Source organism: Cryptomeria japonica, chromosome 4 (assembly GCF_030272615.1).
Source record: "Cryptomeria japonica chromosome 4, Sugi_1.0, whole genome shotgun sequence".
Taxonomy (NCBI): domain Eukaryota; kingdom Viridiplantae; phylum Streptophyta; class Pinopsida; order Cupressales; family Cupressaceae; genus Cryptomeria; species Cryptomeria japonica.
This window is the reverse complement of record NC_081408.1, coordinates 676,133,244-676,159,989: the sequence shown is the minus strand read 5'-3', so window position 1 is coordinate 676,159,989 and position 26,746 is coordinate 676,133,244. Positions and strand designations below refer to the sequence as shown.

The 26,746-nt window shown below is 36.1% G+C and overlaps 1 protein-coding gene across 1 annotated transcript in view; it reads right to left on the bottom strand.

Moving 5' to 3' along the window:
- LOC131046859 (stromal processing peptidase, chloroplastic) overlaps nt 1–26,746 on the bottom strand; it is a 193,716-nt gene that overhangs the window by 72,287 nt on the left and 94,683 nt on the right. Inside the window, exons 6-11 of the mRNA XM_057980653.2 lie at nt 10,882–10,989; nt 10,461–10,649; nt 9,939–10,241; nt 5,350–5,451; nt 4,831–4,965; nt 4,404–4,628 (exon numbers count right to left, since the gene is read on the bottom strand). Of these exons, the coding sequence (XP_057836636.2) occupies nt 4,404–4,628; nt 4,831–4,965; nt 5,350–5,451; nt 9,939–10,241; nt 10,461–10,649; nt 10,882–10,989 (1,062 nt within the window). The remainder of the gene's footprint in view (nt 1–4,403; nt 4,629–4,830; nt 4,966–5,349; nt 5,452–9,938; nt 10,242–10,460; nt 10,650–10,881; nt 10,990–26,746) is intronic.

The following is a 26,746-nucleotide window of genomic DNA, read 5'->3' as shown; positions in this document are numbered from 1 at the left end:
AGGTAAGACATCATGTAGTTTGAAGACAAGCAAATTGGATTTCGATTAAAGTGACAATGAATTTGCGTTGCTATAAGCTCTCCAAAGAAACATGCGGAGAATGATGAATGAACTGAAGGACACAAAAGAATGAGGTAAAGAACTTTGGTGTATTGATTGTAAACTAAAATGTTGCACCAAAACTAATTGTCCTAAAAAGTTATTCTATGATATGTGTTAAGCTGTGGGTTAACACAATTAAAATTTGTCCCTACATTTTGACAAGAGTACACACATACATTTTATACAAGGATAGAAGTCCACTCAACTGAAACAGCAAATTAGCAAAAACACATCTCCAATTAGCTATCAGAATCAAAGAGGGGGAGGGCAGAGAAAAATACAGTATGATTCCAAAGGTTGTCCCATATACAATGTTGACAACATAGCGAATGGATGCACTTTGCAAAGCGTTGCCACAAAACCAAACACGAATGGGACCGCTTTGCAAATGTTGAAGACTTAGGGACCATGATAATGTAGGATGTCTAAAGCAAAAGGCAAGCAACAATATAATGATGGAATGATACATAATGAAGTATTGGCTACTACGTGAGCCCGAGTAGAGAAGGTTGTGAACCCAGACCCACATACTGAACAAGAGAGACTTTATAAAGCAAGTGTTGAAGCAATACAAGCTATGGATAAGAAACATCACAACTCAAATGAAAATGTAATAATAAATCAATTGAAATCCAATAAATTATTACAAGGCAGACACTTCAAACCACCATACCTAATAAAGTGGTGTACTTATTTCAAAGTACTCCTAAACTTAGGAGTCTATAACTCAATGAGATGGGGCAATGCATGATACCGCCCATTTAGAATCTAGAAATAATGAACACCCCATAACTAAACATCCATCATCAAGAAACCAAGTGATGGAAATCAGCAATGGTTCACATGGAGATCCTTGGAAGGAATCTCATTAACACAATTATTGATAGCAAGTATGACATGAATGTACTTCTAGAAGACACTTGGAAAAGTCCTGGTGAGCCAATTACCAGGACACCAACTTTCTAGTTGGTAGGAGTGGATCAACAAGGAATCAAAGTGCTTGGAATGCTTTTTGGGCAAAGGGTAATTATTGAAGTTTAAGCATTTCTAATTAAGCATTTCTAATTAACTTCATTGTCATTTCATTATAAAAGAACATAATCTCCATTGAAAACAAAGGCCATATTTATATAATTGATCTCAAGAATCAAACAATAAGTGAGGAAGCAACTTCCTTAGATTCATCAAACTTTCTCTAGAGAAGAGAAGTTAGAGAAGCACAATCAGGTTCCCATGCAGTCAAATGCCAAAGGAATATTGGAATTGCAATCATGTTTGGAAAACGAAAAGAAAATCCCTTCACGGCTTATTTTGTTGGCAAATGGAGGACTTAAAGTATTTCCATTGAACTACAATTGTATTGAAGCTAAAAAGATTAATTAAGAGAAACAAGGATCATATGATGACAAGATCCAACCATTTAATGTTGAGGAAACCCATGAGAACAACTCCAAAAAGTTGACAATTCATATGTGCCAAACAAAGTGTAATGTCCCCTTCTCAGTAAGGAGTAATCAGTGGTCCATTGGCCTATTCCAGAGACACGAAGGCTGATTGGAATGAGGAAATAGGGTTTCCCATTTTCTAGGAGGATTCTTCGAAGTTTTCAGGGATGTTCTGGCTGGAGTTTGGCAGAAAGAACTGAGGATTCCTTCTGGGCTTTTCGAGAGCTTCACAGTGGTTTAACATACATTTTGTTCTGGAGTGATTTTTGTACTTACTATTTTTAGTAAGTTGGTGGCAGCTGATTGGATTTTGAGGTTTTTCTGGGTTTTCCAAGCTCTCTCACAGGGTTTAACGAGCATGTCTTTCAGAGATGTTTTCATGACTTACTATTTTTAGTAAGTGTAAGTTCAGGCTGTGCTATTTTTGGCAGTCTTGAGTAGAGCTCCAATCCAGTTCAAATTATTGTTTTTTGCACTTCCGTTCACATGGTTGATTTGGCAGCAATCAATGGTTGATTTATAATTGCAAATTAAATATTATAACTTTATTCTAAGTTTAATATTTAATTATTTCACTGATTATATTTTGGAGGAATGACTTAGGAAGGAAAATATTATGCTATTTATTTATCCTAAGTCCCATTTTATTTCCTAAGTCAATGGGAGTCCAAATGAAGTCATTCTACACTTTATATTATTTTCTCAAAGTTCGAACTTGTGCACCTTGGTAAAGTTCGACTAGGGAGGCTAGAAAGAGGATGCCATATCTTGAGGGGGACATGAAATGAAATGAAGTGAATTTCAAATGAGTTTGGGCACCATTTGCATTTGAATTTCAGAGGGAGAAATATATAAATACAAGGGATCCTCATTTGGTTATCTTGAAGAAATCATATTGTTATGTTGCCGGAATGGTGAGTGAACTTGAGCTTCGGAGTTGTGGCTCCCTAGTTTTGCCAGTTTCGTACTTGACATACAGTACCTAGCTGATTTCAGTGTGTTGTAGGATTTATTTGCGAGTGTGCTTCCAGTTTTCAGTGTGTGTTTTAGTATTCTTTCAGAGTGTGGAGTGTTTTTCAGTGTTGCTGGTTTGGTGTGGCTGAAGCGAGGATTTGATCATATCTCCCTGTTGTGCAATCGATCATTCTGGGTAATAGCTCGTTGGAAGCGTATTTGAAGGGTGGTCATTCTTCTACTTCGGCGTTTTTGTTGGTGTGCTTTCTGATTTTTTGGCAGCAAATCGTACTTCCCAGCTGGGTCGTACCACTTCTTGGCTGCCTTGGGTTGCGTGCTGGTTGTTGCTGGTATTCACGATGCAGGTTTGAGGTTTTGGTTGCATCACCTTTGTCTTAGCTTTCATTTGCTTTAGTTTTTGTGTCATTCCGAGTTGTTTTGGGTGAGTTATGAGCATATTAATGAACTTGGTAGTGGCTGTTTTCTGCGTGTTATGCGGACAGCAGATGGTATTTTCAGTTTCGTGATCAGTGGTGTGTTATTTCTATATGGGTGGGTTTGAGTTTGCTAATTGTGTTAAGTTTGGAGATATTCATCAATATTGGAAGTGTAATCTCTCTTTTCTATGCATTGCATCTCTTTATTGTAAGGCTGGATAGTAGTACTAACAGCCATTTTTGGATTGTAAAGCAAATCCCCGCTGAAAAGTGGAAGAGGCTAGCTTGCCACCTACACTTGATCTTTGTAATTCTGTCCTCACACTGAATGAGCGGTCAAGTGATATTTTGTTTGCAATGGTCCTCCCACTGCATAAGCGGTTGAGTTGAGCTTTGTTGTAAGTGTCCAGTCCTCCCGCTGAAATATTGCGCTAGAGTGATTTGTGCTTGAGTGTGTTTAGTTTACTTGGCTGATTTACCGCCAAGTTTCCTTGTTTTACCTGCTGGAAAGTGGAAGGGGTTGTCTTGCCACCCATTATTGTAATAAGCATTTTCAGAAGTTTGCATCTAACGATCCCCTACCACCGTATGCTCTCACCCTCCCAGCTTGGGCTCTCGGTGATCAAAAGGTGTAGGGTTCCTTTCAGCTGGTTTAGTTTTCTTATTCTAATCCCTAACGGGTGTTGGTGTGATTGTTTGGTGTGATTGTAATCTTGTTAAAAATCAAAAAAAAATTGTTGGGGATTTTACACAAAGTACATGCTTTTTAGTTAGCAATTTATTCTCAAAGGCTAGAAGCTTTAAATATGATTGACTTCAATGTTCTAAAGACAACCGAAGATCACGAAATTAATGAAGGTATGACTCAAAGTAATGAAATTAAAAAGATAATTAATTTGGAGCCCACAAATACTTGTGCTAATGAATGTTACAAGGGACCCTATCCATGTTTTCTAATTTGACATGATGTTGGACTATGAAGATGATCAAAGAGGACTTAATAGGAAAATAACAAAAAATAGAAAAGTATACATTGATTATTTATGGACATTAATATAATCTCCTTGTTTCTTTCTAATAGTTTGTTCTGCTTTTATAGCTTGCCACAATTATTACTTAATCTGAGAGACATTTCTATTAATTATTATATGTGTCCATGCTTTGTCGAAGGAGTCCAATGTGAATTTTTCCTTTCCCACTCTTCCGTTGGACACACAAAGAAAGTGTGTATATGATGTAAAAGGCCAGTCAAAAATCACAATCATACAGACTGGTCTTCAATTTGAAAAAGAGTTTCAAACACTTATCACAATGAATACTTGTTAGACTTGGCAATTAACAATAGTTATCTTCTAAGTCAGGCAATCAATTTAACACTAACAACAATTAGAAAGTGATTATATTTCCAAAGTAAAGATTATATACTAGCTCTGAAGAAAATAAGCCAAAGTAATATGTTGCATACATCTTCAAGCGTTACTGTTTCTGCAACTGCAAGAAGACTTTCATGACCTTGCTTTTGGTCCATTACAGTATGGCCTAATGCATCACTTTCCATAATAAAGTCCAGATTATCAACAGATGGGACATTATCTATCATTGCTGCCAAGTGCTCACTATCCTTAATAAGAGCGCTCATGTATCTGGTAAGCTCCCCTTTTGTGACCCCAAACTCTTTCAGCCTCCGAACCTAAACCAAATACAAATGACAAAATTTAAATTTAATAGGAGGCAAAGAAAAATATTTTTTCCATCAATTTAATTCAAGATACTGATAAACATTAACAAATCTAGGAAGTCACCATTTTCATATAATCTCAAGCAGACCACTAACTAGCTATCTCAAAGAAGAAGTGTCATTCAAAAACCTGCTAAAGGGTTTTAGTACACACCTCCTGAACGGCAACCTTCACAGCATCTTTCCAATTCCTTGGTTCTGCATGCACTGTGAGTGTGCTTACTGTACAACCTTCCCTCCCTGAGTCACTGTGGTCTAATTCAATTGCAGTAAAAGGAGGATTGGAACTCTGTATAACAAAACCATCAGAATAGAGCAGATGCATGTGAAAAATTAAATTAATAACCAAAAAAAAAAAGCATGTGTATATTTAAAAGTAGCAAATCAGCTATCAATTTTATATATTGTGTCGAGAAAATTAAACTGCACGCATAGCAAAAGATAATGCTGTATTAACAATAGAATTTTACAGAAAAAGATTGTAACGGTAGCAGATCATAGGTACAACAGACACTATTTGCAAGAATTTGCTGAACTGACTGGAACCCACTGATTCTTACAATAATTAGAAGTTTGATTCTTACATTAATAAGATAAATGAAGATAAAATACATTGTTGCATTACATAAACGAACCCCATAAACATGGTGTACTCATGAAGAAAATACATTACCTTATATCTACTGTTGATGCGGAAATGCAAAGTTGAAAGGAAAATTCTTTTCATCAAGACATCCCTCAAATCACCATATGTTTGCACCTTTGACACAGGGATCTGCAGAAAAAGAAAGTTAAGAAACAGTTGACAACAGAGCAGTCCTCATTTTATTCACTAAACAATACTTATAATGGATAAAATAATAAAAGAATTCCAGCTGTAGGATATTTATCCGTGGTGGTATGCTCAAAGCAGGCATCATTTTCTTCACTAAGCAATACTAATAATGGAAATAATAATAAAAAATGTCAGCTGTAGGATATTTACCCTTGGTGGTAGGCTTAGAAGGTTGCAAATTGAATAAAGTAATAAAATAGAATTCTAGACATAGTTTACTGAAGAATTAGTGAGGACTTGAGTTTTTATATTAAAAATAAGTTAGGACTCCGTTATGGGTAGGTCCCTTCAAGAAGTATGCTTATCTTCAAAGCAACCTCCTATTAGTACTTATATGGAGACATACCTAACATTTGATCATCAAGATTTAGGCGATCAGATACACTTATAATTGCAACATATGAGATGCTTTCTTTTCCTGGTTGATTGCTAGTCTAAGCATATGCATTATTGCTGAAATACTGTGGATATATCAATCCGCAATGCTGTTGAATTTGAGCTTTTGGGCCTTGAATAGCTTGACATTGTTGAGCTCAATGTCACAACTGAGATTGCTATATGTTAGAATTCACAATGTGTAGTAGAGGGATAATGAATCAGATTGAGTAAACATAGGTTAAAAAGCGACAGGATAGGCAAAAGAGTATGCTAAATGCATGCAGATTAATCCATTAGTAGAGAAAGAATCACCAACGAGATATTGGTACCAGTCATATATTTGATTTCTATGCAGTTGGAACAACTATCCAGAGAATCTCAGGGTCCATTTGCAGGGATGAGACAGTAACTATGGCACAAGATCCAAAGCCAGTAAATGAAAAGAAAAAGGAGCACAAAAAGATGTAACAAAAAGCTGAAGCTCAAAAAGGAACTGAAACAATCCTGGACCCAAAACTATTGGGATTCAATGAAGATAATGCAGCAGAGATATTTACTTGTTATTTCAATCGGGGAAAATTAAACTTCTAAAAGTAAATGACTTGTTTGCATGTGTATTGAAGATTCTGCCATAACGTAATTTCACGAAATAATGGATGATAGTAAAAAGGTTATTAACACTAAAAATAGAATTTCATTGAGTCCAAACAAGGCACACAAAACAACAAATCATCAATGAATTCTAGTCATAAAAACAAAAATCCCAAGAATATATTAAAGTCTATAACAAAAGAATCTTGGACCTCGGACAAATTATACCCAAACTAATTCAAGAAATAATATTTGATATAAGAATGGAGGAAAGGGTTTAGACGAAGCTTAGGAATTGGCCCAGCACCAGGATACAAAGGAACTTCAAAATATATGTTGGATGGGCAACAATAACAAATTTTGGATAGCAGAGACTAAATAGATGATGATGAAAGTTCTGCACTGCGATGATATAATAAGCATGTCTAAAAAATTATGCAAGATAAAAGACAAGAAAAGAAAATGTAGAAAACTCAGAAATCTACCGTCTGCAGGGCATGAAGAATATGAATGTCCTATACAACTGTATTTGATTGCCAATGTAAAGATACGTGATATCTGAACCTGCTCATTCAATTTGAAAACAAAATGAGAAGAGGATAGGCAATGTATGTTGGCACAAGAAGCATCAGGCACCTACTAATTGGGAGGCTGGGGAAAAAAACAAGCAATCAGAGATTAACCACAACAGTAACAAAGGTTCAAGAGCACATATAGCAAAGGACCTGAAAATGAAACCCATCATATGCTAGAAAATGTGGTAAATGGGATATATTTGCAAGAGAGACTCCTGAAAGTGCACGGCAACCCCAGAAACATGCACCAGATGTGGTCCAGGAGATTTATTAGACAAAGAGTGCTGATAAACAAAGTTTGAGAATATGGTAGAAATACACAATTGGAGTCTTTAAGTGTATAATTAATAATATGGCTATTACTAGAGAAGTGAAAATAAAGAAATTGGATATGACCATAGGAAACCAAATAATACAAAAGGCAATGCCAAGATAGTAGAAATAGACAACTGGAGTCATTAAGTATATAATATCAAATATGGCTGTTACTAGAGAAGTGAAAATAACGAAATTGGATATGACCACAGAAAACCAAATAATACAAGAAGCAATGTAAGCACTAAAAGAAGGAAGAACTCATTCCCTAACAGAAAGAATCACTAAATGGACAACAAACTACGAAGAAAAAACAAAAAGCAAAAGGATGAGTTGGATGATGACTCAGATTCAGTAAACAAGCAGCATATTGGGTGTGATAGTGATGAAGAGGAAAGTGTCATTATTTCAAGAAAACTTCTAGATACTTACAATGGAAAATGTTTCCAAGCAATATAAGCAAGTGAAGACCATATATGATTGGCATTGGCAAACAATTTCTACACAAATTAGTGCTGAGAAATTGCAGATGTATGCTAAATTCTAATACTCTGCTGGATTGATTGTTAAAAAAGCATTAAGCATAAGCAACCACCCTGACTCAAAGAGACAAGTTGAACCTAACATAAGGGAATTCTACACTCGAACTTGAAACAACCACTCCAAAGATAACAAGTGCTTTAAGACAGGATTGTTTCATGTGAAGATGATCAAGAAATGTTGCAATCATCCCATGCTATTAAATCTCAAAAACGGACTGAAAAAGAAATGACGGCGACTACCCAAAAAATAGTCCACTGACACCTAAGACAGTCAAAAAAGTACTAGAAAGCAAACTCACCCTATCCTAAACTAACAATGAAAATGGGACCCATTTTTCAAATTTTTAATGGAAATTTTTTTGACACCGTCCATTAGACAGATTGGGATAGTTAGTGTCTCCAGTCATAAAAACAGTTAAGGCTCATGTTGAGAAGTATGAAGGTATTTGGAGGCAACCATATATCCAATTCCAATAACAACTACAATGACTCACAGTCTAATAAATCTTTTCTGTATAAAATCCATAATACAAAATCATTGAGAGTTGCAATGCTTACCAGTACCAATAACCAGATACATCTTTAAAGTGAGTCGAACAGCATTAATCGTATAAAGGTGTAAGTAGGCATATGTAAGAAAATAATTAAATGACCAGTGACCACCCAATGTTGCTTGGTACTAGTAGAACTTGCATGCAAAATCAATAAGTAACAGTTTAGTGAGCCGGATAAATGCCACAATTAGAGAAGTCAAAAATTTCAGTCTGAACTGCCATCCATATTAGTTACTCAAAATTTGAATTCATTTTCTGGTATAGCTGGTTGCATTCACTCTTCCATTGTCAACATCTAAAACCAGGTAAAATAATACAATAGTTAACTATATCACCAAAAATAAATAGAACATAGCAAAAGGACTTGCAGAAATAGCCACAATGAAACCAGCTAGACCTTCTGAAGATATGTTTATAACCCAGCATTATGCCATTTAAGACACTGGCTATTATTTTTGTGGGGTACAGCTAGGCTTCTTTTAAGGCTGCAAATTGGATAGTCTGTAAGCTCAGATTTAAGACTCAGTTTATTTAAGTACCTCTAAGAAATATGTCTCTCTTCAAGATGCACTTTGATTGAATACTTATATGGAGAAATTTCAGTCATTTGATCACCTAGATTTAACAATCATATAACTGTTACATTTCTTTAATATATGTTGTCTGCTTCTACTGATCAGTTGCTAGTTGTAAGTGTGAAAGCCGAAATACTGGGCATATATCAAGGAGTATTGCAGCTAATTTTCACCATTCAGGCCTTGAAAGGATTTACACTTGACAACCAACCAAAGTACATTTGAAATTACTCCAAAAAATAGGCTTCATAAATAATTTCCATCACACAACAAATGAAACATTGGCGTCAGATAGTTTTCATCCAATGGAGTGAGTACAAACAAACAAAAGCATAAATTTCTGTTTCTGCAGCAATTTCAGTTGTATTTAAATGAATTGAAAAAATAGTTATAGAAATGCTTGATTAGCATTTTCTGTCCATCCACATAAACAAGCTAAACGTCCCAAGAAAGGATAAGGTTTATGCTAGATAAAACTGAAATGCCAAACTTTAGAATTTCCAACAAATGACAATACATTATACATATACGTGAATGAATAACAAACAGAAGGAAAGTAACATGATTTTAGAAAAAGAAAGAGATGTATAAAATAAAGCTTTCATTTTTTACTGCTCTTTTATATTTAGTTTTCTTTATAAATTATATCTGCAAATTGCTTGCATATGGCACATCGAGAATAAAAATTCAACTTCCCTCAAAAACAATAATCGAGGTGATAAATGACTTGAAATAGTTTCCAGTAATTAATAAGAAACACAGTTAACCCAGAAATATTGCTGGTGTTTCTAAGTTCCTAAATTATATGAAATTTGAAAAATAGTGATGTATCTTAATCCCAAGGCAGAATTTCAACAAAACACAAACAAGAGTCATACAACCACTCTCAACAATCACCTTGCAGAATAAATGGATAGAAAAATTTTGAAGCAACTCATGCTGAAAAATATATGGCTTCTTGAATTCCTGCCCAGCTCCAGGTAAAGACCATTTATGCTTGACAGGTGGTCTTACTGCATGCCTTTCTTTTTTCAACTGTTTAGACTGTTGTGCTCCTAAAGGAGCTGGTGTTTCACCAATAACAGCACCAGCTAATGCACTTGGTAGTTTGGGTGCAAGAAAGCTTGCCATTGTACCAAATGCATTCGGTGGCTGTGCTACAGAGAAATCACTTCCAGAAGGGGTTCGCCCAAATACAGCCTGTACATCAGACACAATGTGCAAGGAAAATAAATGGGTTAAGAAAAAACATAATGTGTTTCATTCAAATGAAGTTACATGACAACCCTTTAAACTGCTAGCTTAAAATAAAGTACAAGTTTATAGTTGTAAACTAGATGTTTCTAACACAAATAATATGCATAGTCCTAAATTATACAACAATAAATGACAACAACAGATGTGAAAGTTGGAACATACATCAATGTGATAAACTGTCTTCGGAACACTATCTATATCGCCCACAATATATAGAGTTGCATTTGCAGGAAAATACCAACGTTCATGGAATCTTTTAATTGCTTCTACATCCCATTTTTTTATTTGCTCCTCTAATCCAATCGGAAATCTGCTCCCTAACTTGTTTTCTGAATGTAGTTGTTGCAACAACTGATCACAGCAAAATAATAATTAGATGGAGATCCAAGTTCATAAGTACATAATCATGTCCTAATATATTTAGAAAACCTGTGTTTCCAATACAAAGTTCATTTATCACAAAGAAGAGAACCTCAGCAAAAGTAGAATTCAATCAAAAGATCTGATTGGTTTGATTTTACAAGTCAAACAAAATTTTAAAAATGTCAACAAGATGTCAGAGAAAAGGGCAAATGAAACTAACCTGACAGTCAACCCTGTATTCTATGGTATTCATCATTTGGAGCTCAGAAAGAACAGCTCGCCGTTCTTTCTCAACCCGAGAAGAAAGAAATTTAGGCTGGAAAGCAATCTGGATTGTAAAACAGTGAAAGCATTAAAACACAACTTAATAAAATGCAAAGCTTATACTTTTAAGTCCTCCGAGAATGTATCTAGTATGACTTTGATAACTTGACAATTTAAACATGGGTGACTAGATTACAATCCCATCAATGGCACCACATGTTTACTGCTAAATAAATAAACAACTATTTATTGCAGAGTAAACTGATTACATACAAATGAATGGTTTATAGAGGAGTTGCACAGTAATTCAACAAAGTTCCAAAATGATATCAAAATTGCTTTATTTATTCATAAATGCTCTTATACAAAAACTGAAATAAGCAATTCTAACATGTGGTCCCTTTCACTAAGTGCAAAGGTTCTATATAAACTCCTTGATAGTTGCCAAGTAACTATGACCATCGGCAGCTACTAAAAACTGTTTCTTAGACCCATCACAAGCCAACGAGGTATGATGATACCCATCAGTGATAAACAACACATAACTAATACAAATTATATTATCTACAAGAATAAATTTCATTGCACTGTTTGATAACTTAATAAAATATCAACAGTTTCTCTATGTGGGAAATGGTAATTGGAACAAAAAAGAAAATGATTCAATTCAGTTCTTTCTTTAAATCAACAAGGGAGAACAATAATGGGCCACCGACTATAATCCTAAATGATAGATTATGAGAAATAAAAGTAAATGAAAAAAGTCAAGTAATGGCATATGATAAAATTCATTCTGAATGATAATTTTACCAGTAACGGTGAGCATAGCTAAAGGATGTTGGACCAATGCTTACTATCTTCCCAACATAGAAAATCATCTATGCATTCAGAAGGCAGTAAAGCTTCCTTGCTCGTTAATGAGGCAGAACCACACCAATCTTGTACCATGACTCACTTATACAAAAAAATCTACTTTCACATCTGAAAACATTAAATGCTCTCCATCTTCAAAATATCATCCATGAAAGACTGATGACATTGAATGAATTGAGTAGCAGATTTTGCAAATCACAAAGTAACTTTTATAAAAATTAAAATACCATTCTTGCAAAGCTTTGTTTTTCTCACATGCTATGTAATTGGGTTATTCATTGGATGAATGCCAGAGCATATGGTTTTTGTCATGCCCCTAAACCAGATTGCAACCACTATTTATGACAAACTGAGGGATTAACAACAAAAAGGGCCAACTCAAAACAAAAAAATGAATAAAGTCGAACTGGTCTGTATTAAGGCCGATCCCCTTGTTATGTTCACCCCTCTTGGGGAATGATGAATTAAAACAATTAAATAAACTAAACTTGTCTTGGGCCAATCTCATGAAGCTGAGTGCCCACTTTAGTGAAGGGAATAAAAAGAAATAAAATGCTATCTTGACCAACCTGTATAAGGTGCTGCATCAATTCGATTAAGGGGTGCATTTAAAAGTATATAAGAGAGATCATTTGAAATTTATTTGGGGAAGCAATTCATGGAATATTACTCCAATGCTGAACAGAATTAGACGAGCAGCAATGACATTATGAAGAGCAGTGATCATTGTGAGCAAATCTAGGGTTATTCCCAATGGGGAACATTACAGAAAAAGATGGAATTAGTTGACTGAATTATTCATTTCATCCATTACAAGTGAAAGAAGGGCAAAATAGAAAATGATCCCAGAAGGGGACATCACAAATGGTATCAGAGCAGTTATTCTGCCAGCCTGTGAGTACAGCACTATGCAATCTGCCTGAAGATAATGATCAAATCATTTGACATCATGCAAGAGTCTCAAAGAAAGAGGATTGCACATGGGCATCCTGTGGAAGATAGAGTTGCAGTGGCAAAGTTTCAATTACACAGTTGATGGTAAAAGAACCATACAGGACGAGGGTCAAAAAGTAGCATACACAACACGTGGGTAGAGAATGCAATATGCATTACTTAATGTAGAGTCAAATGGACCAACCTAGTGTGGAAGATAACAAACAACGAAGGGCACTGTTAAGTAGGCATAAAGGTTGCAATTCATAAGCATGAAAAACAAGACAGACATCAGAAGAGTTATGATCACTCAAGAAAAGTGTAAGAATCTGTCATAGACGTGGATATAATGTTGAGTAACAATGGTGGTAACAAGACAAAAGGAATAGTTGTGACTAGCCAAGTGACATATCACTAGCCCAAACATAATATGACAAGGATTGGGTTTGCCAGATAAAAGGCAGATTAAATATCATGCAGATATCACAACAGTCCTTTGATAAGTCTAGGGCACAAGTGTACTGGTTGAGATCATATTGGTAATGTGTAAGAGACCTCTTGGAGTGAGTACACTGATAAGAGTACACTATGATATAGATGGATATAGGCTAGGTAATGATAGTGTCTTTTGACAAAGAATAATAAGATATGACAACCGTCTGCAAAATAAAGAGGGCAGTATGCCTTAAAAGATAAGCATCAATGGCATGGCAGGGTGGATGAAGAAAGAGGAACTTCATGACAGAGTGTAGAGGGTATAAATGTATGCATGATCAGCCTATTAGGAGGAAACTTAATCGTGAAAAAGAAAAACATACTGTCATGATAAGAACAAGCATAGGACAGTCACAATATTCCAGAGTGGCAAGGTCATGGCAAAGTTTATAAGTGACAGATATGTCAAACAGATGTGATGGTCCTAGGGTGAGGTTAATGCTTAGTTGTCACACCAAGTTTAAAGACTGACAGTGGTAAATGTATAGAATGACAATTTTAAACATGAGCTCATACTGCAAGGGCAATTATCCAGGAGACATCAGTTGTTACAGTGAATAAAGATCATTAGGACAATCTAAAATTGTTGGGACGATCCAAGGGTTTGGTCTATATGGAAAACTTCAAGAAAATAGTACCAGACTTATCTCAAAGACAGTTCTAAGTGTGAAAGGCAGAGTTGAAAGATAAGATGACAGTCCATAGAACGTGATAGAGAAAAGACAACCCTGTGTTGCATGAATGAAGGTATGACAGTCCAAAAAGAGACATTCAGGACTTTCTAAACCAACAAGAGGAGACAGGAGGGACAAGGGATTTTGAGAATTAGCCCTACATGGAAGGGTATTGAGAAGTGACAGTCCTGTGACTGAGACAAGAAGCACGAATTAGTAAGAGAAGAGCTTACCTCTTCCCCAATAGTCATAAGCAAATCACCTATTAAGAGATGTGATACCAATTCGATGCAAAAGCAGTTATATAAAAAAAATAGCAATCTGTAAAAGAGGGTTATGAGAAAATCCAAAGGGACTTCATAAGCAAATGTTTGAAGCATATTGAAGCAAGTTTATGACACATTTATGAGCATATAGGAGCAGAAAGGCAGGGTTAGGCACCCTGCAGCTCAAAATGGCTTATGAGCAGCAAGATGGGGCTAGGCCCTCTTTCTAGCTCTAAATGGCTTACGAGCAGCAAGATGGGGTTAGGCCCACTTTCTGGCTCTAAATGGCTTACAAGAAGCAAGATGGGGTTAGGCCCACTTTCTGGCTCTAAATGGCTTATGAGAAGCAAGATGGTGTTAGGCCCAATTTTTGGCTCTAAATAGCTTACGAGTAGCAAGGTGGATTTAGGCCCCCCTTCCTGGCTCATGGAAGCACCAAGGTGGGGTTAGGCCCCCTATGGAATTATAAGGAAGGGATGAAATTATAAGATCACCATCTAAGTAGGCATTCTAGTCAAAGAGAAGGGATCTAACAATATGTGTAATCATGTGTATACTGTGTCTGCATATATTCAAGTTTATACTTTATGTTTTTATGTGTATGCTTTGTGTCTGCATATATTCATATGTATATTTCATGTTTTTATGTGTATGCTTTGTGTCTGCATATATTCATATGTATATTTCATGTTTTTATGTGTATGATCCGTGTCTAGTTCATACCTGATGTGTTTCCAATATGTCTACTCCATGACTGTCTATGATTATTGTAAACTTATTCCTATCATCATGAGATTACTATTTTTGGTTGACCTAGAATATGAGAATAACTAGAAGTAAACCAAAAGATATGAATTTATTTAGAAAGAACAATTTAAGGTCATAGATGGGTGTCATGCTTCTAATTCTCATCTTAATATGCTAAAAGACTCACCCTCAGTTCGACTCACAAAAATATTCAATGTGCAAACGTATGGCTAACCTAATCAATTTCTGCAAATACAAGATGGCCTTGGTCCTTCTCTCTGGAAGATGAGAGAAAATTTGTCTTAAATTAAACTTTGCCAATTTCCAACTATTGGTTATAACTCACATTTGAGAAAGCATGTCTTAATTTGAAACTTATGACAATAGAAGAATAGCGCAGAATTAGACTCCATGTTCATTCAACTATTGCTCGAGGACAAGCAATTTCAGTAAGGGTGGACTATCATGCCCCAAAACCAGATTGCAACCACTATTTTATAACAAACCGATGGATGAACAATAAAAAGGGCCAACTGAAAAAAAAAAAATGAATAAAGTAAAACTATTCTGTACTAAGGCCAACCCCCTTGTTATGTTTGTGTCATAACCCCTCTTTGTACATGGGATTAAATAAAGACGATAATTAAAACATTTATTAATTAACATTTAATAATATTGGAAAATCGTCTCATTTATGAGACTTCACGATTTTCCTTTAATATATGATTATTAATATTTATTATTTGTTATGATTATTATTTATTATTATTGTTTTATTTTAATGTAACGTTAATATTTCAATTCTTAATATTATATTAACTATTAAAGAAGTTTTACCATTAAAACATAAAATAGATATATTGAATATATTACACTGACCGAGTCAACTTAGTTCACTAATTAATATATATTGTATTATGTATATGAATCAACTATTATATGATTCGATTCTATGAGATAATTAATATGAATCGATTAATATATGAATCGATTCTATGTAATGCTTAATATGTATGAATTGGTTAATATATAAATCAGTTCTATGTTATGATTAAATATGAATTGACTCTTTGTTAAAACATGTTAACTTAGTCTTTAAGACGTGTTAATGCTTGACCGTTCTAAGTGGGGGGATATGAATCGATTCTATGTAATGCTTAATATGTATGAATTGGTTAATATATAAATCAGTTCTATGTTATGATTAAATATGAATTGACTCTTTGTTAAAACATGTTAACTTAGTCTTTAAGACGTGTTAATGCTTGACCGTTCTAAGTGGGGGGAGACGTGTTGGTTAGAGACATGCTGTTTGGAACAGGCATCATGTTAAGTATATGAGTTCGATATTTCCCTTCCATTAGATCATCGATTTCAACATAAGAAAAAATAAAAATAAAATATTACCTCTTCTCTTCCCATCCTTTGGATACGCTCTGTTTCGAGTCAATAGCCTATCGGCTTATTTGGTGCAAGTAGTATATATTAGAGACGGCATCTAAGGGATCATACACTCTAGATTGTGCATCAGATAGAGCATCCATTGAAGTGCAAGTATTTATTGACAACCAGACAATGCGCCAATCGCTTCAAGCAAGGACGTTCCATTTCTTAATTTCATTGATATACTAGATACCGAAGCATTGCTATAAGCAAAGGACATTGATTACATGTTTCCATTATAAATCGGAGATATAAATGAGGGAATAAGAAAAATAACACAATCTTTTTCCAACAAGCGAAGCATATACGAATCAGAATACACCCATGAGAATTATTGGCTTACTTATTCACCCTTATTAAGCAACCAGCCCTTGGCTTTGGACATATATTTTCCAGCGATACATATTAGAAATAGCGCCTTTGGAATTACTATAATTCACAAGTTAAATATGGCAAGCATCCGTTTCTGAAGTTCATATGTAATCGCTACTGCTATATAATCATACATATCAGACAAGCATTCATATATAGACTGAGGGTCTGAATTGATCAATACAAAGTATATTACATATTGATATAGCCAAATCAGTCATAGCAATCACAATATTGGTATAAGCGATATTAATGAGATCATTGGATACTTCAAGACTCTAATCAGAACAGCAAACCTGCATCATTTCTATAAGCGATTGAGGAAAGAACACAGCACATTGACATCAATATATCAGGAAAGGCTACAAGGAGTTGAGAGGTTACTTGCGGCATAATATACACTGTCATATCAGAGATAGCGGAGTAAACTCCACCCTTTACAGATCAGAGATCACCATTGCACAATTATTATAGGTTTTATCAGAGACAGCAGAGATACTCTAGACCATCCTTTTCATTGATTGCATTACACTAAGTACAGATATTTAGATCAAGATCATTTGGCATACATTAAAGTGTTAAATCAGAGATAATAGTGACAGTGATTGTAATATCGTTCTATTATGAGTGATATCAATCATTTATCACAATCTATCTTTCTTAAAGAGCATCAATTTTTTATTATTCTAAGTGTTAGTGGAGTCTATCTTCAAAGGAAGTCTCTTGCAATTGAGCTTTAATAGAAAGAAGTCTTTTGCAAGCGATTTACGAGTCAATTGTTTGCTTATTTCCTGAGTATTACCATATGGGGACATTACAGTTTGCCCCTCTTCGGGAATGATGAATTAAAAATACAATTAAATAAACTAAACTTGTCTTGGGCCAACATCGTGAAGATGAGCACCCACTTTAGTGAAGGCAAATAAAAAGAAATAAAATGCTATCTTGGCCAACCTGTATGAGGGGTAGCATCCATTGGATTAAGGGGTGCATTTACATGTATATAAAAGAGATCATTGGAGTCTATTTAGAGGAAGCAATTCATGGAATATTGCTCCAATGCCGAACAGAATTAGAAGAGCAGCAATGACATTATGAAGAGCAGTGATCATTGTGGGCAAATCTAAGGTAATTCCAAACTGGGGACATTACAGAAACAGAGGGAATTAGTTGACTGAATTATTCATTTCATCCATTACAAGTGAAAGAAGGACAAAATAGAAAACGATCCCCGAAGACAACATCACAGTTTTTATCATGATTAAGTTGAGAAGCCAACCTGTGGACCTGTTAACATTTAACCCTAATCCTGTGTCCAAGGCATAGATTTATATTTTAACTTCAAAGAATTCACACTTTCAACTATAGTTATATGGCATTCTAATTGACTTGCAAATTTGGAACATTTAGTCTTCAACACCACCATGCATCTATGAACTTTCATAGTATTAAAAACTAATCAAACCAACCGTTTCCAAACAGTGTGAACTTGGAACAGACATTAATTTATTATGTAAAAAATGTCTGGAAACTTGTAATTTGTACCATATTAAGACTATATTTTTCACATCCCCACAGAGATCAAACGCACAGAGCTTGATTCCAATTTGGAACTTGTCTTCTCCAAAAAAAAACACTTGAAACCTCACCACATATAGATAAGTTGGGGCATTATCACATGTGGAACATGTGATTTATAACCATAGTAGCCTGGAATCAGAGCTGATAACACTATTGCTTTGAATTTTTAGTACTGCATAGCCCTAACTAACTCTTGCTTCTGCTGCAGGCATCAAGCAAATGTACAGTCCAGAAAATACCACATCCCATTCAAGGCATGTAAAGTTACCATAATTTTTCATTCCAAGGCTGCCCTATTAGCCACACCCATCTAAAAGGAGCTCGCAACATCAAACTGCTTTTTGAAGATCTGCAAGCAAGATACTACAATAATTCTATTTTCGAGCTACAAAATGCCAATGGAGATACTAGAATTTAGTCACTTTTGTTTCCCAAATCTTTTAGGATAAGTTCCATTAATATCAAAATGCAGCCTAAATAATCAATAAGAGTTGGCATCCCAATTTCATGCCTATGGCACCAAAATTTATCAATGTTGTCCATTTTGGTACAAACATGGCCAATAATCAACATCCCCAAAGAGATCACAAATACTCTCCAAATATAAATTACTATCCATAAAATTAACTTATTATGTTTTGTTAGTATGGTTGTGCCTGACAATGTGTTAATCATTTATCGACTTGTGAGTAGTTGTTAGGAGTTGGTTGTAAGTAGTTGCCAATGCCTGTGTTCTCTTTGGCAACAATTAGGTACTTCAAATATAATTCTCACAGTCACGGTGTAATGTCCCTGGCTCAGGAGTGTTAGCCAGAATCCACCAAATTTTCAAAATTAACTCTAATCCAACACAACTTATTGATGGCCAACCAACCAAATTACAAACCATATAAAACTAATAGAATCAATCAATGCCAAATCATTATTCTTCTTTAACCAAATCCGGGAATTACATTGAACAATTATCCAACATTGAGAGTAAACATTTCACCAAACAGTTGGAATGTAAACTAAAAATGTGACCAGAAGAAAAATATTCATGTTATCTCATTTATTCAGATAAAGGCAAGGTGAAATGATAGTCTACGGTTTTGGAAACTGTAATGTCCCTACTAGTTAGAGATCACTGTCCTGCAAAACAGACTGTTAGAATGCAACAAATATATATATGTAACTAATCTACTTTGCAATTAAACTTCAATTATTCAATTAAAACTAATCTCAATTCTTATTTAGATAAAAAAGGATACGAGTGCAGTATTGGGACATGTCCTTAGGCAGCTGTGAAGCTCGCCTTCTTGGAGCCCATCTTGGTTCCAAGCCATACCAGGAAATCGAAGGATAATTTGATTCCTGTCTTGGATGTAATATCTTACATCCAAGCCTACCAAGGAAGACCATCATGTATGATCAATTCCTTGCCTTGGATGATGCATCTCATCATCCAAGTCTACCAAAGAGGACCGGTCAGATCCGTCTCTTCTTGGATGACTTTTGTCACCCAAGCCATATATATGCATATAGATACTCAGTATATATTGCCTACCAGGGATTATCGTAATCCCTGCATTAGGCTAAGGGAATTTCCTCCCAATAGCCTCCATCATATAGCCACATTATTCATATTACATTCTACAATTCATTATCATTTTTCATTCCATAATTTACGTCTAAATTTACATATTCCTTAATTCTCTTTATTGATCCTAGATATATATAAATATTCTGCATGACATACCTATATTCATTGCTACATACATAAGATAATATCCAGTAATATATGTTCAGAAATATTCAATAATATGTATTCAGAAATATTCAATAATATGTATTCAGAAATATTCATTAATATATATGTGTGTGTGTGGCACACACGTCCACACACATATATATCCTGTGACCATTAAACGCCTCTTACCTATTCGTGATTTGCATCCTGCAGTTGCAGTTCGTAATCCGCGGGGGTTGTCTGTAGTCCTCTCGTCTCCCTTTCTTCCTTCTTCCCTTAGCGCTGTGGAGATCTTCCTTTATACCCCGTGGAGGGTAAGGGTCACATCCCACCACGGGGTCCCTTCCACAGGAAGGGGTGTGATGGTGGTCGCAGCCTAGGCTGCGACCCCCGTCCCACCCCTTCCCGCAGGGGGGGGGGGGGGGCACCGTGGTGTTAGCTTTCCACGGGGGTTATCACATACCTTTTAATATATTTAAAATTTACAATTCTCACTCCCATTTAAAATTTGACATTATTAAATAAACATTAATATTATTTGATCATTCATTTATTTAATTGCTTAACATTAATTAATAATTTATTTCCTCTTTTAATACATTATTTTAATAACTGATTTCTTTTATAATTAACCTCTTCATTTTATATGTGCTATTATCCTTATTGGGATATTTATAAGATTTCATCAGGTGATACGGTAGGGGGTTATCACAGTCCCTCCGTCTCAATTTGCTTGTCCTCAAGCATTTTTAGATCCTCCTCTTTTTCCCAAGTAGCATCCTCATTTGGGAGATTCCTCCATTTAATCAAGTGTTCGGTAATGGTTTGGTTCCTAAGCTCCCTTTTCCGCGTATCCAGAATGATCTCAGCGTACAAAGTGAGTTTCCCTTCATCATCTAGGGGAGGTAGTTCACTGCATGGAGCCAAGTGTTGCCCGAGAACCTTTTTAAGTCAGGAGACATGGAACACATTATGTATTTTACTGTCTTTGGGAAGTTCTATCTCATAAGCTACTTCCCCGATCCTTCGAATTACCTTGTAGGGTCCATAGAACCGGGGTTTCAATTTTTCAGCCCCATTCTTCTTGAGGGAAGATTGTTTATATGGTTGTAGCCTTAAAAACACCAGATCTTTGGCCTCGAACGTCCTTTCCGTACACTTCCGGTCTGCATAGATCTTTTGTTGATTTTGGGCTTGTTGTAAATTCTCTTTCAAGGTTTTCATGATGTCCCTACTCTGCTGAACAAAATCTTGTGCCCTTGGTACTTTGCTTTCTTGGGTTATTAATTCCCCAAAGCTCGTGGCCTCATAGCCGTACAAGGCTTGGAAAGGACTCATCCCTATTGACATGTGGTGTGTCGTGTCGTAACAATGTTCTCCTAAGTGTAGACACTTAACCCAAGTAGTATGTTGCCCTATAACATAATTCCTTAGGTAGTCCTCTATCCATTTGTTCACTGTCTCAGTTTGCCCGTCAGTTTGAGGATGGTAATTGGTACTAGGGGTCAAGACTGTTCCTGCCATTCTGAAGAGTTCCTGCCAAAATTGGCTAATAAACTTGCTATCTCTGTCACTGACAATATTCAGGGGGAGTCCGTGGAGTCTGAAAATTTCCCTGAAGAATAGATCGGCTATTTGGTAGGCTTTGTATTATGTGGAGACTGCAAGGAAATGGGCATACTTTGTGAGTCTGTCTACCACCACAAAGATGCTATCCTTTCCTTGTGTCCTTGGCAACCCTGTTATGAAATCCATAGAAATGTTCTCCCACTTTTGATTGGGAATAGGTAATGGTTGAATGTAATGTCCCCATCTAAGACTTACCATCATTTAATACTGAGACATCAATTTCAAATTAAAGTGAGAATGATAATATATTAATAAACATAAAATTATTAAAAAAACACATTTCATTAAAATATTGAATTTAAAAGAGTAGTACTTATCTTGGCACTCTCCCAAGCAAAATTCTTCAGCATGTTGTTGACTCCTCTTAAACATTTGTTAACCCTTTGGCTCAAATCACAAACAAAAATTCCCAGATTCCTTGTAAAAGCTTAAGTGGTGTTGAAATTGAAAACACAAACAATATCTCCAAATATTACAAGTGGGCCCCATTCCCTATAGTGGAGCTGCTGCTAAAACACACAACAAAAGTTGTGAAATCTTCAACCTTTTCTACAAATAATATTGGAAGATTCTTTTATTATAATATTCTGAATAATTATTGGGTGGGCCCACAAAGCACTTTGGCAAGGTCCTTCTAATATTAATTAACTTAAATTTCTGTTGAAGTCTTTTTCCTTAAATTCTGATTTCTCTGTCAGATCAGAGGCCTCCCACGTGGTATTTCTTCCTTTATAATAAGATATGGTGTTCTCCCAGACTGCTGACTTTGTTCCTTATGCAATTGATAGTATGCCCAAGGTAATTGCTCACAAGGAGCGATCCAAAATGGATCACTAATAAGAGACAAACTTCCCACGATCTATATGTATATATTCACATATACAGTATATTATTGACTTGTTGATGTCCTCCTCCCCTCTTTTTCCAAAGGAGATATATCATACTTATATATGAAACTTAAAGTCTTCCTAAGAGCTCGTGACTCTTTACCAAGGGACCGATGGCTTTTGAAGACAAACCGATTCATAAATGTAATCGGAATAATAACCAAACCGATACAGATATAATCGGTTATGTATAATTAATAACAAACAACCATAAACGATATTAACCAATACACTAATAGATGGAATCGGTTATGTAAAACCGTTCATAACCAAATGTGATGCAATAAGATAGTCTTTGTTTCATCACCGCCATCATCTCATGGCCCGCAATCGAGTGAATGCCCGCAAGGAATATGAGTCATGATCTCCAATATAGGAGACTCTTTAACGGTCTAAGTACAGATCTTCCGCATTCGTGACTCTCCATTCTTCCACGGGTACGAAGGAAAAGGAGTTCTATTAGGTCCGATGCATATGGGTTATACAATATGAATTAATAGTCAAACACTTCCGATAATTGATTTATCGGTATGTATAATGATTCCCGTGTTTACCGGTTCTCATCATGGTAAACATTAAAGGTCGTCTTCAAGAGATATTTTCGATTTTGTTGATTCTCAATCTATTCCAACGCTTATTGCATTATAATTGTTTGATAATTACTATATAAATAATAATAAATAATAATCATATATAACAATAATAATAAATAATAATCATAACAAATAATAATAAACATTAATAATTATATATTAGAGGAAAATCGTGAAGGCTCATAAATGAGACGATTTTTCAATATTATTAAATGTTAATTTAATAAATGTTTTAATTATCGTATTTATTTAATCCAATGTCCAAAGAGGGGTTATGACATTGAAGCAACCCAGTTGGGTGGGTGAATTCAGTTTTATTGCATTGACAAGTTAGGCACTCTTGTACATATTTTTGGACATCTCTTTTTTGGTCTTTCCATGCATATTTTTCCCTAATGTGTTTATAAGTTTTATAGTATCCTTGATGTCCTACCAGGGGGTTATCATGGAATTCTTTTAGGATTTTGCTTTTGAATCTGGTCTGAGGGGTCAAGTATACCCTTCACTTGTACAAGATGAGATCTCCCCTAATTTTAAAATCTTCATTGGGAAGGTTTCCCTCCAAGATTTCCTTTGCTTGTGGATCTTGGTCATATTCATTAAGTATTTCTTCCTTCCAGTCCTTTGAGATGCTGGTAAGGGTATTGAGGTGGGCTCTTCAGGACAATGCATCCGCTGCCCCATTATTCACCCCTTTTGCATATTCTATATCAAAGTCGTAGGCTTGTATTTTGCTCACCCATTTTTGTTGCCTATCATTAAGATCCTTTTGGCTCAAGAAGAAGCGTAGACTGTTATGATCGGTTTTCACACCAAACTTCCCGCAGACAAGGTATTGGCGAAATTTGGCCAAGGCGTGCATTATGGCTAGCATTTCTTTGTCATAAATAGATTAGTGTCTTTCTGCTTCGGTAAGTTTACGGCTCTCAAAAGCTAGGGGGTGTTTCTTTTGCATGAGTACTGCCCCAATTCCCTTCTCAGATGCATCACATTGTAGTTCAAAAGGTCAAAAGGTATAGAGAAGTCGGGAATGGCTAATACTGGACATGTGCTCATGGTTATTTTAAGTTGTTCAAAAGCCTGTTGGGCTTGGTCATTCCATGCGAAAGCCCCTTTCTAAGTTAGATCAGTAAGGGGTGCTGCAATCTTGGAAAACCCTTTTACAAAGCATCTGTAGCAGCTGCATAGTCCCACAAATCCCCTTAATTGTGTTAAGGTTCTAGGGGTGGGCCATTCCTTGATGGCCCTGATCTTTTCTTCATCCACACTTACTCCGGCCTCACTAATTTTGTGTCCTAGGTAGATAATTTCTTTCATCCCAAATTCGCATTTGGAGACTTTGGCATATAATGATTCAGACTCAAGAATATTTAATACCTCCTCAATGTGTCGGAGATGTTCTTCCCATGTCTTGCTGTAAATAAGTATATCATCAAAGAATATTAGAAGAAATTTCCTCAATTGTTGCCTGAACGTATGATTCATGCATGACTGGAAGGTGGCCGGGGCGTTAGTGAGACCAAATGGGAGGACCAAAAACTCGAAATGCCCATAGTGACATCTGAATGTTGTTTTGGGAATATCCTCTTCCCTCATTCTAATCTGATGGTATCCTAACCTTAGATCAATTTTAGAGAAATATCTTGCTCCGTGTAGTTCATCCATTAGTTCGTCAATTCTCGGAATAGGGTATTTGTTTTTTATAGTCTTTTTATTCAGGGCCCGGTAATCTATGCACATTCTCATCGTCCCATCTTTCTTCTTGACCAATACCACTGATGAAGCAAAGGGGCTGCTGGTTGGTTGGATGTGTCCCATTTCTAATAACTCTTTTATGGTTTTTTCAATCTCCTCTTTGAATTTGTGGGGGTGGTGGTAAGGAGTGGTAATGACAGGTTTTGCTCCTTCTTCTAATTCAATGGAGTGTTCAAATTCCCTTTTTGGGGGCAAGCCCGGGGGAATGTCTTCGAAGACTTTTTTTGTGTCTCCTAAGGATGGGTTGTATATCACTATGAACAATTTGACCTTCGGTTGGAGATTTATCCAAGACCATACATTGGGCGACCCACTCTCCTTGATCATGCCTAAGGATTTTCTCCATTTTATTACATGATACTATCTTTGGAGAGCCATCGAGAATTCCTTTTAATGTTATCTCTCTCCCTTCATGTTGGAAGCATATCTCCCGATTTGGACTGTCCATGGTGAACCGTCCCAATGAGTTTATCCATGGCATCCCCAAAATGATGTCGTTCTCTAAGTTCACCACAAAAACGTTCCTCTTAATTGTATGCCCCCTAGGATGACTTCCAATTGAGGTATAATTTTAGTGCACCTATCTATGACTCCATTGCCCATGATCACTTCAAACCCTCCAAACTCTTGAGTTTTTAACCTTCTCTTTGCTGCTAAGTGTTTGCTAATGAAGTCATGTGAGGCTCCTGTGTCTACCAAAGCGATTACTTTCTGTCCCTTGATAATCCCTTTGAGTTTGAAGCATCTATTCTCACTTCCTGGAGTGATGACTGCCAAGGTACCCGGTTCGTTGCTTTCAAACCAGGCCCTTTTATAGGGTCTTTCCTCATCCCGTATTTCTTCTGTGTTATTTAGCTGTCCTCTTTTACATTCATGGCCTTTTCCCCATGGGGCCTTGCATTTGAAACATAACCCTTTCTCCATGAGTTCCTCTCTATCCTTACATCGGTGATTCAAACTCCAAGGTTTCTTGCAAAAGCGGCAGGGCCTCTCCCGACAGTCCCTCTGGGGTCCCTCATTCCTATGCGGTGTTTTGGTTGAGATGTTCTTGGGGGCACTAAATTCGACCATCCTAGTTTTCTTAATGGCCTCTACTAAATTTTGTGGTTCTAAGGGTTTTACAAAAATTTTAATAGTCTTTCAAGCCTTCTAAAAACATGTAAGTAAGCCTTCTCTGGGATAGGTCGGGGACCATTACTGATAGGTTTTGGAATTGGTCTGTATAGTCTTCAATGGTTCCTGATTGCTTAAGGTGTGTTAACTCTTGGAAGTACCATTCGGAGTCTTTCTGGTCAAACCGGTTGATGAGCTTTTGGGTAAACTCATTATAGGTGGAGATATTTTTGTGTCCTAGGGTAATGAGACCCTTATGCAACCAATTATGGGCTGCTCCGATTAAGTGGAGTATAGCAAATTTTATAGCATCTCCTTCGGTCATGGGGTTGTATGAAAGGTATGTATCTAGTTTTTGGACCCAAGCTTGGGCGATATCCTTCTCTGACCCATCAAAGCATGGTAGGGACATTTTGTTGACTTTAGCTTTGAGGTCTTTACCCATAGCTTTCTCCTTCTACCCTCATTAGTCTTGGACTCACAGAAGTCCCTGAAGGAAACCACCCTCTGAACTTCTGGCTCTAACCTAGCATAAATTTGGGTGATCTCTTCCACCCCAAGTGTGGCTTGTTCCTCTTCATCCCCCACATGTTCTTCTCCTCGAAGGAATTTGGGAATTGTTTGTCTAGAACTTTGAGGAGATCGTTCGTTATTGGCGTGATTAGAGTGTGTCTCTCTTCTAGGGTTTGGAATATCTCTATTGTTGTTGTTTGTACTTTGGAGGATTAATT